The sequence below is a fragment of the Mirounga angustirostris genome, unplaced genomic scaffold (genome assembly GCF_029215605.1).
Source record: "Mirounga angustirostris isolate CCGP_5_RB_7025 unplaced genomic scaffold, mMirAng1.0.hap1 SCAF_6, whole genome shotgun sequence".
NCBI classification, from domain to species: domain Eukaryota; kingdom Metazoa; phylum Chordata; class Mammalia; order Carnivora; family Phocidae; genus Mirounga; species Mirounga angustirostris.
Window position 1 is genome coordinate 123361879 of NW_026991714.1, and position 12493 is coordinate 123374371.

Sequence of the window (12493 nt, forward strand, 5' to 3'; positions counted from 1 at the left end):
TAATTTCAGATGTACAATATAGTGATTCAGTAGTTCCATACAATACCCGGTGCTCATCACAAGTGCACTGTTAATCTCTATCACCTATTTCACCCATCCCCCTCACCCCCCCTCCTGTGGTAATCATCAGTTTGTTCTCTATAGTTAAGAGTCTGTTTCTTGGTTTGTGTGTGTGTGTGTCTCTCTCTCCCCTTTGCTTGTTTGTTTTGTTTCTTAAATTCCACATATGAGTGAAATCATATGGTATTTGTCTTTTCCTGACTGACTTATTTCACTTAGCATTATACTCTCTAGCTCCATCCATGTTGTTGCAAATGGCAAGATTTCATTCTTTTTATGGCTGAATAATATTTCATTGTATAGATATACCCCATCTTTATCCATTTATCAATCAATGGGTACTTGGGTTGCTTCCATATCTTGGCTATTGTAAATAATGTTCCTATAAACATAGGGTGCATGTATCCTTTTGAATTAGTGTTTTTGTATTCTTTGGGTAAATACCCAGTAGTGCAAATGCTGGATCGTAGGGTAGTCCTATTTTTAACTTTTTGAGCAACCTCCATACTGTTTTCCAGAGTGGCTATACCATTTTGCATTCCCACCAACAGTGCAAGAGGGCTCCCCTCTCTCCAGAACCTTGCCAGCACCTGTTGTTTCTTGTGTTGTTGATGTTAACCATTCTGACAAGTGTGAGGTGATATCTCATTGTAGTTTTGATTTGCCTTTCCCTGATGATAAGTGATGATGAGCATCTTTTCATGTGTCTGTTGGCCATCTGTATGTCTTCTTTGGATAAATGTCTGTTCATGTCTTCTGCCCATTTTTTTAATTGGGTTGAGTTGAGTTTTATAAGTTCTTCATATATTTTGGATACTAACCCTTTATTGGATATGTCATTTACAAATATCTTCTCCCATTCTTTAGGTTGCCTTTTAGTTTTGTTGATTGTTTCCTTAGAAGAGAACTTTTTTAAACTGATTAAGAATGTTACAGCATTTTGGGTTTCTCTGCTGATGTGAACTCCATTGAAAGAAGTGCTTCTTCTAAATTGTGGAATTGAGAGGATGGGAGGAGAGACAAGAAGGTACCACATACCCACTGGCTGATTACATTGAGTTTTAGATGTAATTAGCTAGTAATGCAGAAACATACAGAAAGCAGAGCAGAACACAGGACAGGACAGCTGCAACAAATTTAGATGCTGGTTTTTCCTGGACTTTGGTACCATAATGGGGGGTAAGCTTATTGTGACCTGTCCACACAGAACAGGGTTTTGCCAGAGTTAACAAAACAAAATAAAACAAACAAAAAATCAATTAAACAAACAAAAAACCCCTGTACACAATAGGCAAGGTTTACCTAACTACTCCAGGAGAATTAATACTTACATGGTAAATGCACTTCCATTTAAGGGAATGTTTACAAACATTGGCCTCCTTTGGTTCTTGATCCCTAGTCAAGGTCACTAAAGCCATATTTTCCTTCAAGAAAAGAAATAGAGCCAGTACCCAGGTGTCCCTGAACAAAATCTCTGTTTCCAGCTTTTCAGCATTCTGGAAAACCTATTCCTTATAATCTGCCCCTTGACTGTGATTCAATACCCTATTAATTGTATGGCTCTGAACTGAGTTGGTGTAAGGAACATGATCCGAAATCCATTTCCTCATAGGCTGCTATGCAAACATTATACTTAGTGGATAGACAATAATTTTCCCATTAATCTGAACAACGGAAGGATGCCCGCCAACATCTCTACCACTAAGAGCCAATGCATTAGGACAGAAAGAAGAAAATTAGAATTAGGAAAGACAAATTGCCCTTGTTTGCAGAAAATATATTTGTCTACATAGAAAACAAAAGAGAAACTACAGCAAACTGTCACAACTAGTAAATTTGTTGACTATAATATCCATATTTAAAATGACTAATCTTTTATTGCAAAAGGAACATTGTACCTCTACAATGGAGATATCTAGCTGTCTTGACTCAATGATCCAACTTAATCTTATTAATAGTGGTAGGCTGAATAACGGCCCCCTAAAGATGTCCATTCCCTAATCCCCAGAACCTGTGAATATGTTGTGTTACATTGTTTAAAATAGGGAGATTATCCTGGATTATCTGGGTGGGACCTAATCTAATTACATGAGCCTTTAAAAGCAGAGACATTTTTCCAGCTGGGAGCAAAAACTGCAGCAAGAGAAATCAGAGAGATTTGTCATGAGAAGGATTAAACATGTAGTTGCTGGCTCAGAGACTTAGAGGACCACCTGCAGAGACTGGAGAGAGGTCCCTGGAAGCTAAGAGTGGTCCCTAGCTGACGGCAGCAAGGGAAGGAGACCTCAGTCGCAAAGCTGCAGGGTACTGGATTCTGCCAACAACGTCAAGGAGCTTGGAAACAGATCCTTCCCAGATCTTCCTGATAAGAACCCAGCTGGCCTACAATTTGACATCAACCTTGTGAAACCTGGAGCAGAGAAACCAGCTGAGACAACCGGAACTTCTCACCTACAGAACTGTGAGATACTAAATTTGTGTTGTTTGAAGCAACTTAATTTGTGATAATTTGTTACAGCAGGAAGAGAAAACTAATGCACTAATAAAAGACAGACATTATTGCCCTTTATATGATACAGTATGAAATATACAACATTATGTATGAAGTATCCTTGCCACAAATGTGTAATCTGAATCAAATTAAGACTTTAGATTAATTTGTTTAACAAGAAGTATGAGGAATAGAGAAACAAGTTAAATGGCACCGCAAGGAAACAATCATTTGGAATGTGGGACAACTGGCTAGCAAGGACTTAATGGAGAAAATTATAAAACATTTTGAATGATGTAAAAAAAATCTGAGTAAATGTTCACTGATAGGAAGTTGTAAGGTGCCAACATTGTAGGATGCCAGTTATCCCCGAGTTATTTTGTAAATGCAGTAATGCAATTCCAAACCAGTGAAATAGAACAGAGGGCCTCAAAACAGACTTACTATGCATATGTGGAAACTTTATATTTGATAGGTATAATCACAAATCAGTTGGAAAAGAATGGACTTTTGGGGCACCTGGGTGGATCAGTGGGTTAAGCCATTGCCTTCGGCTCAGGTCACGATCTCGGGGTTCTGGGACCGAGCCCCCGAGTCAGGCTCTCTGTTCAGTGGGGAGTCTGCTTCTCCCTTTCCCTCTGCCCTTCCCCCTTGCTCATGCCCTCGCTCACTCTCTCTGTCTCTCTCAAATGAATAAATAAAAAAATCTTTAAAAAGGGGCACCTGGGTGGCTCAGTTGGTTGAGGGTCTGCCTTCAGCTCGGGTCATGATCCCGGGGTCCTGGGATTGAGTCTTGCATGGGGCTCCCTGCTCAGCAGGGAGCCTGCTTCTCCCTCTGCCTGCCACTTCCCCTACTTGTGCTCACTCTCTCTCTGATAAATAAATACAATCTTTAAATTAAAAACAAATCTTAAGAAAAAAAAGATGGACTATCTGTTAAGCGGTTCTGGTCATCTGTCTAGAAAGAAAGAAAATTAGATTCAGACCTCACAAAAGGAATAAATACCATGTGTAATGAAAACTACATGTGAATTATGTTAATTATGCTGGAATTAAAATAAACTTAATAAGAAAAGGGTTACATGTGAAAAGCAAAACTTTAAATGGATATCTTAATCTTGGGGTAAGAAAGTATTTCTTAAAACACAAAAAGTATAAATTTTAAAAAAGGTTAATAAATTTGATATTAAAATTAAACCCTACAGATTAAGACAATATATTTGCAACACATATAACAAAAAATTAATATCTAGATATTATAATGTTTAAGTAGCTCCTATAAATTAATAAAGAGTAAAGTGATATGAAATATTAATATATCTTTAAGTAAAAGTTGTTACTTACCAACAGAACTAAATTCAAGATTTCTTGCAGATAATCAGAAGAACAAATAAATTACTTTCAGATGAAAGAATGTTCGTTGTAACATGGCTAAAAGTTCTAAAGTATCTACTTCATTATTTTTGTGTAGTCATTAGTGTTATCCATAATGTAAAACAATTTCCATGTGCACTAGGGATGTATCCCACAAATCCAGATTTAACAGATGCAGGTTTATTCTGAATTATATAGATGAAGCAGCCTGACAATCTTATACCAACTGCTGGATGTAAAATTAACGTTATTGATAAACTTTTTAAAGTTAGAAGTTAAGGGGCACCTGGCTGGTTCAGTTGGTGGAGACTGCAACTTTTGATCTTGGGGTTGTGAATTCGAGTCCCACGGTGGGTGTGGAGATTACTTTAAAAAAACTTAAAAAAATAAAATTAGAAGTTAAAAATTAAAGTTATTGATACTATACTACTTCCCATATGTTTTGTTTTCAGTGATTGCCAGGTAAATGCATGCATAAAGAATATTTTGCCATCATTTTCACATTTTCTCATAATTTTCTCAATCATAATTTTTTCTCAACGTACTGTTTTAATTTTTCTATGTTTTTTTAAAGATTTTATTTATTTATTTATTTATTTGAAAGAGAGTGAGTGTGAGAGAGAGAGAGAGCACAAGATGCAGGGAGGGGCAGAGGGAGAGGGTGAAGCAGGCTTCCTGCTGAGCAGGGAGCTCGATGTGGGGCTTGATCCCAGGACTCTGGGATCATGACCTGAGCTGAAGGCAGACACTTAACTGACTGAGCCACCCAGGCACCCCAACATTATCTATTTTAAAAGATGAATGGACCTCATCCTAGAAACAAATGAAATATGGACAAAAGCTATTCTTAGCTAATGCTCAGTAGGAGAATCTGAAAGAAATGTTTTCTTCTCTTATGCCAGAGTGTTGCCAGTGTCTCCCACACATGAACTGAATATTTAATATTTTATATCTTATTGCAGTGCATCATACTCTGAACTCTGTTACATTGAAGAGGTAAAACTAACTTAATTCTCTGTTTAGGAATATGAACGTCAGACAGAGAAGGATATCTCCATTTCAGATGTCAATTCTATTACTGCACAAAGGATTAATTCTGCCAATTTTCTGAAAAAGGTAGCAATAACAAAATAGTATTATCAGTATGTTTGCATTTACTTTTGTGAAATCCTCCTAATCTCCCTTTACATTCATTGCTTGCAAAAATTAAGACTAAAAAAATGGTGGCACCAATAGCATTGTAAATACTTAATCTTCAAATATTAACTATTATTTCTTTAAATATATTTTTTGTAGATAAGAAGGTTGATAATGAAAAGAATTGTCAAAGTTAGCAAATTTAACTTATCAGATGTTGTGGCTGATTATGAAGAAATTGTATCTGCAAGGTACATCTTAAAGTTATTATTTTTTAAATATGAAATATAAAGCTTTAAGCTAATGCCCTCAAAGTTCTCTGTTTTAATATTAAGTTACATGTCAGAGGATGCATTTACAAGGCATAAAGTGAAATATAGTGACTTAAAATATATTTGGTTATTTTAAAATTGCATTTTGGACATATCTATATGATAGGTGTTTTCAGTTGCATAGTACTGGTTTTTAACCCTTTCCTTATTGATAGTTTTTAGGGCAGGAAAGAAAAAGAAAAGAAATACCTTTGTCCCAAATTAGTTTTGTCCTAAGATTTTCCTGTCCTGGAGCCGCTCCTGGAAAAGTTGCTGGCAGCACCGCATACTAAGCCTATAATCTCTCCCTTTCAAAAATCCTCAGCCATCCGTGGGTGCTACAACCCACAGGCAGCAGGTGGGGGAGCCTTTGGCTCAACTCAATTCTCATACTGTTCTATCTCTGAACCTCAGGGGTAGGACTAGGAGTAGGGATGCCATGTTTCTGGGAATCCTCCCTGGGGCCACTTGCAGATTCCTAATGTGACCAATTTGGTTTTAATTGGCTTGGATGCTGAAATCTATTGTATTTTACTTTCGTTTCTTGAAGGGGTGGAAATGAGTGTGACCATAAAGCTGCAATTCCATGGATTTGTGGAATTACAGCTTGTGTTACTAACTCCTGTTTCAGAGCCTGTAGAAAAGTTGAGTATCTGATCACTTTCAAGAGAGTGATTCCTGAAAAATGAATAATATTCTGAAAGAATATCATGTCTTTGTGGAATGACGTCTCCATGCCCTTGTCTCTTCTTGGACCATGTACCCAAAGGGCATGGGGCAATCGCATCTTCTCACAACATGATAGTGAGCACAGAATCTCTTCTGTGCTTAGAGAAAGGTTCTTTCCTTGGGCTTAAGACAACTCTGTCTCCCCTCCACAATGGAGAGAATATGGTTCCGAATAATGGCCTTATTCACAATAATTCACTTTAAAATTTGATGTCTTTGGGGCGCCTGGGTGGCGCAGTCGTTAAGCGTATGCCTTCGGCTCAGGTCATGATCCCAGGGTGCTGGGATCGAGCCCCGCATCGGGCTCCCTGCTCGGCGGGAAGCCTGCTTCTCCCTCTCCCACTCCCCCTGCTTGTGCTCTCTCTCTCGCTGTGTCTCTCTCTGTCAAATAAATAAATAAAATTGTAAAATAAAATAAAAAATAAAAATTGATGTCTTTTAAAACAAAGTTATCTTGGGTATATGCAGCTGATCACTTTCTTACTCTTTAGCCAGTTGACACATGCAGTTTGTAAGCTTGTTGAACGACGAAGGAAGTTAAAGCCTCAGAGGAAAGAAAGAAAAAAGGTAGCAGCGCACACTGTCTGTGATGGAGATATTAAGATTCTTGTTAGAATATTGCGGGCTTATAACATTCCTACCAGGAACACAACAGTTAATAGGTAAGACAGTGTGCACCAATGTTTACAGGTGCAAAAGTTCTTTTAAAAAAATTTTTTTTTGCAAAAGCTCTATCTTAAATGTAAATTTCCATGCTGTCCTCTGTGTGAAACTTGGCACTTTATTTATTTATTTTTTTTAAAAGATTTTATTATTTATTTGACAGAGAGAGAGAGAGAGAGCGAGAGAGGGAACACAAGCAGGGGGAGTGGGAGAGGGAGAAGCAGGCTTCCCGCCAAGCAGGGAGCCCGATGCGGGGCTCCATCCCAGGACCCTGGGATCATGACCCGAGCCGAAGGCAGACGCTCAACCGACTGAGCCACCCAGGCGCCCCAACTTGGCACTTTATTAATGCTCCGTATAAAGAAATGGAAGGAAAGTTGAAATCTTCATTTGGATAGTCATACCATCATTGCCATGTATTAAGAATTTTCAGAAGTTTGCGATGACCACAGTAACTTTACCATGTGTGTTTTGGGGTGCCGTATCATATAAATGCCTTTTGACCTTGTTCCCTATTGTGAGCACTTGTGACCCTGCTGTCACCACCTGCATTGTTCTCTGCCACTGATCCCTCTCAGGACTGCAGGTAGAACACAGGAGAGAGTAGGCTGTTTCAGACTTGTTATTTTAGTTGACCTCTGCAAAAATCAGATCTTACTCAGCTCTTCTGCAGGCACTCCATGGGTTTTATTTATGTTTTTGAGCAGAGGATATGTGGGGCCAGAATGGAGATCACTGTTTAGTGGCCAAATTAAGGCATCATGAATAATAAATGCTCATGTATATTTAGTGTGTCCTGAATATCGAGTGTCTCTGTATTTAGTCTCATGTATGAATCCTATATTATCGGTATTTAGAACCCAGGTATCTCAGGAATATTAAGTATCCCCCTCTGTGTTTAGCACATAATGTGCTCTACTTATCTTATGTTTACCACATCCAGTGAATTCTACATATGAAAAATATTTTGCTTACTAGGTACTAATCTATGGTTAAAACCTCTTAAAAGTTTTTCCTATGTTTTATAAACAACAACTTTATTTATCTAATAGAATTGATGTTCTCAAAACAAATGCACATTCCAAAAGCTAACTTTTATGAAGTAAGGACATCATAAAATCACCACCATTTTCTATAATCATCAATTTGTAAAAGAAAGAATATCGTAACACCCAAAATAGAAAGAATATAATCTCAAAGTATCACTGGCCTTATTTTTCTACTTTGCTGAGGACTATTGAAAACTTTACCACAGACTGAATCCAATCCATGATTCAGCATTTAGAAGATACTCTACCAGAGTGGTGATTATTAAATGTTTAGCTCTAGCCACCTATGATAAGAAGATCCAAAGCAAACTCTCTAAGATCTAGGGTAACTGGATTATTTATCACCATGAACATAGGCAAAACCCTGCCTATTCCCACCAAAACTAATGTTAAAATAATTTATTTAAAAATTGTTTTATTTAAATTCAATTTAGTTAACATATAGTGTATTATTAGTTTCAGGGGTAGAATTTAGTGATTCATCAGTTGCATATAACACTTACTGCTCATTACATCAAGTGCCCTCCTTAATGCCCATCACCCAGTTACCCCCATCCCCCCACCCACCCCCCTCTAGCAATCCTCAGTTTGTTCCCTATAATTAAGAGTCTCTTATGGTTTGCCTCCCTCTGTTTTTATCTCATTTTCTTTTTCCTTCCATTCCCCTATGTTCATCTGTTTTGTTTCTTAAATTCCACATGTGAGTGAAATCATATATGGTATTTGTCTATCTCTGACTGACTTATTTCCCTTAGCATAAAACCCTCTAGTCCCATCCACATCATTGCAAATGGCAGGATTTCATTCTTTTTGATGGCCAAGTAATATTCCATATATATATATATACACACATACATACATACATACTACTTCATTATTCCTTCATCTGTCGATGGACATCTTGGCTCTTTCCATATTTTGACTGTTGTGGACATTGCTGCTATAGACATTGGGGGGCAGGTGCCCCTTCAAATCATTATTTTTGTATCCTTTGGATAAATACCTAGTAGTGCAATTGCTGGATTGTAGGGTAGCTCTATTTTTAAGTTTTTGAGGAGCCTCTATACTGTTTTCCAGAGTGGCTGTACCAGTTTGCATTCCCACCAACAGTGTGAGAAGGTTCCCCTTTCTTTGCATCCCCGCCAACATCTGTTGTTTCCTGACTTGTTAATTTCAGCCATTCTGACTGGTGTGAGGTGGTATCTGATTTGTATTTCCCTGATGATGAGTGATGTTGAGCATTTTTTCATATGTCTGTTGGCCATTTGGATGTCTTCTTTGGAGAAATGTCTGTTCATGTCTTCCACCCAATTCTTGACTGGATTATTTGTGTTTTGGGTGTTGAGTTTGATGAGTTCTTTATAGATTTTGGATACTAGCCCTTTATCTTATATGTCATTTGCAAATATCTTCTCCCATTCTTTAGGTTGTGTTTTAGTTTTGTTGATTGTTTCCTTTACTGTGCAAAAGCTTTTTATCTTGATGAAGTCCCAATAGTTCATTTTTGCCTTTGTTTCCCTTGCCTCTGGAGACGTGTCTACTAAGAAGTTCCTGTGGCTGAGGTCAAAGAGGTTGCTGCCTGTGTTCTTCTCTAGGATTTCGATGGATTCCTGTCTCACATTTAGGTCTTTCATCCATTTTAATTTATTTTTGCATATGGTGTAAGAAAGTGGTCCAGTTTTACTCTTCTGCATGTGGCTGTCCAACTTTCCCAAAACCATTTGTTGAAGAAGCTGTCTTTTTGCCATTGGATGTTCTTTCCTGCTTTGTTGAAGATTAGTTGACCATAGAGTTGTGGGTCCATTTCTGGATTCTCTCTTCTGTTCCAGTGCCAGTACCATACTGTCTTGATGATGACAGCTTTGTAATAGAGCTTAAAGTCCGGAATTGTGATGCCTACAGCTTTGGTTTTCTTTTTCATCATTACTTTGGCTATTTCAGGGTCTTTTCTGGTTCCATACAAATTTTTGGATTGTTTATTCCAGTTCTGTGAAAAGTGCTGATGGTATTTTGATAGGGATTGCATTGAATGTGTAGATTGCTTTGGGTAGCATAGACATCTTAATAATATTTGTTCTTCCAATTCATGAACATGGAATGTTTTTCCATTTATTTGTGTCTTCCTCAATTTCTTTCATAAGTGTTCTATAGTTTTCAGAGAACAGATCCTTTACATCTTTGGTTAGGTTTATTCCTAGGTATCTTATGGTTTTTGGTGCAATTGTAAATGGGATCGATTCCTTGATTTCTCTTTCTACTGCTTCATTGTTAGTGTATAGAAATGCAACAGACTTCTGTGTGTTAACTTTATATCCTGTGGGGGTGCCTGGGTGGCTCAGTCAGTTAAGCTTCTGCCTTAGGCTCGGGTCATGGTCCTGGGGTCCTGGGATCGAGCCCCATGTCAGGCTCTCTGCTCAGTGGGGAGCCTGCTTCTCTCTCTCCCTCTGCCTGCTGCTCCCGCCTGCTTGTGCACTCTCTTGCTCTCTCTCTCTCTGTCAAATAAATAAATAAAAAATCTTAAAAAATTTTTTTTATATCCTGTGACTTTGCTGAATTCTTGTATCAGTTCTAACAATTTTTTGGTGGAGCCTTACGGGTTTTCTGAGTATATGTCGTCTGTGAAGAGTGAAAATTTGACTTCTTCTTTGTTGATTTGGAAGCCTTTCATTTCTTTTTGTTGTCTGATTGCTGAGGCTAGGACTTCCAGTACTATGTTGAACAACAGTGGTGAGAGTGGACATCCCTGTCGTGTTCCTTACCTTAGGGGGAAAAGCTCTCAGTTTTTCCCTGTTGAGGATGATATTAGCCGTGGGCCTTTAATAAATGGCCTTTGTGATGTTTAAGTCTGTTCCCTCTATTCCTACATTGTGGAGGGTTTTTATTAAGAAAGGATGTTGTATTTTGTCAAATGCTTTTTCTGCATTTTTCTTTCTATTGAGAGGATCATATGGTTCTTATCCTTTTATTAATGTGATGTATCACATTGATTGATTTGTGGATGTTGAACCACCCCTGCAGCCCAGGAATAATTCCCACTTGGTTGTGGTGAATAATCTTTTTAATGTACTGTTGGATCCAATTAGTTGGTATCTTGCTGAGAATTTTTGCATCCATGTTCATCAGGGATATTGGTCTGTAATTCTCCTTTTTAGTGGGATCTTTGTCTGGTTTTGGGATCAAGGTAAGGCTGGCTTCATAGAATGAGTTTGGAAGTTTTCCTTCTATTTCTATCTTTTCAGAAGAATAGGTATTAATTCTTTTTTAAATGTTTGGTAGAATTCCCCTGGAAGCCACTGAGCCCTGGACTCTTGTTGGGAGATTTTTGATTATTGATTCAATTTCTTTGCTAGTTATGGGTCTGTTCAGGTTTTCTATTTCTTCCTGTTTCAGTTTTGGTAGTTTATATGTTTCTAGGAATTTATCCATTTCTTCCAGATTGCCTAATTTGTTGGCATATAATTGCTCATAATATTCCCTTATAATTGTTTGTATTTCTTTGGTATTGGTTGCCATGTCTTCTCTTTCATTCATGATTTTATTTATTTGGGTGTTTTCTCTTTTCTTTTTGAAAAGTCTGGCTAGGGGTTTATCAATCTTATTAATTCTTTCAAAGAATCAACTCCTAGTTTCATTGATCTGTTCTGTTTTTTTTTTTAAATTCTCTATCATTGATTTCTGCTCTTAAGTTTATTATTTCTCTTATCCTGCTGAATTTATGCTTTATTTTCTGTTCTTTTTCCAGCTCCTTTAGGTATAAGGTTGGACTGTATACTTGAGATGTTTCTTACTTCTTGAGGAAGTTCTGTATTGCTATATACTTCCCTCTTAACCATCTTTGCTACATCTCAGAAGTTTTGAACTGTTGTGTTTTCATTTGCTTCCATAAATTTTTTAAATTCTTCTTTGATTTCCTGGTTGACACATTCATTTTTTAGCAGGACGTTCGTTAACCTCCATGTATTTGTGGTCCTTCCAAATTTTTTCTTGTGGTTCACTTCAAGCTTCATAGCATTTGGTCTGAAAATATGCATGGTATGATCTCAATCTTTTTGTTCCAGCTGAGTCCCGATCTATGTGATCTATTCTGGAGAATGTTCCATGTGTACTTGAAAAGAATGTGTATTCTGGTGCTTTAGGATGAAATGCTCTGAATATATCTGGTAAGTCCATCTGGTCCAGGGTGTCATTCAAAGCCCTTGTTTCCTTGTTGATTTTCTGCTTAGATGATCTGTCCATTGCTGTGAGTGAGGTGTTAAAGTTCCCTACTATTATTGTATTATTATCAATGAGTTTCTTTAAGTTTGTTATTCATTGGTTTATATATTTGGCTGCTCCCAAGTTAGGGGCATAACTATTTACATTTGTTAGATCTTCTTGTTGGATAGACCCCTTTATTATGATATAGTGTCCTTTTTCATCTCTTATTACAGTCTTTGCTTTAAACTCTAGTTTGTCTGATATAAGGATGGTTACTCCAACTTTCTTTACATGTCCATTAGCATGAAAAATCGTTCTCCATCCCCTCACTTTCAATCTGGAGGTGTCTTTGGATCTAAAATGAGTCTCTTGTAAGCAGGATATTGATGGATCTTGTTTTTTTATCCATTCTGATACTCTGTGTCTTTTCTTGGGAGCATTTAGTCCATTTACATTCAGAGTAGTTATTGAAAGATATGAAT

General features: G+C 37.4%; 1 protein-coding gene across 1 annotated transcript in view; it reads left to right on the forward strand.

The window, feature by feature from the left end:
- Nucleotides 1-12493, forward strand: part of CC2D2B (coiled-coil and C2 domain containing 2B) — a 90103-nt gene that overhangs the window by 43618 nt on the left and 33992 nt on the right. The window contains exons 19-21 of the mRNA XM_045876273.1: nucleotides 4949-5041; nucleotides 5222-5313; nucleotides 6594-6764. Of these exons, the coding sequence (XP_045732229.1) occupies nucleotides 4949-5041; nucleotides 5222-5313; nucleotides 6594-6764 (356 nt within the window). The remainder of the gene's footprint in view (nucleotides 1-4948; nucleotides 5042-5221; nucleotides 5314-6593; nucleotides 6765-12493) is intronic.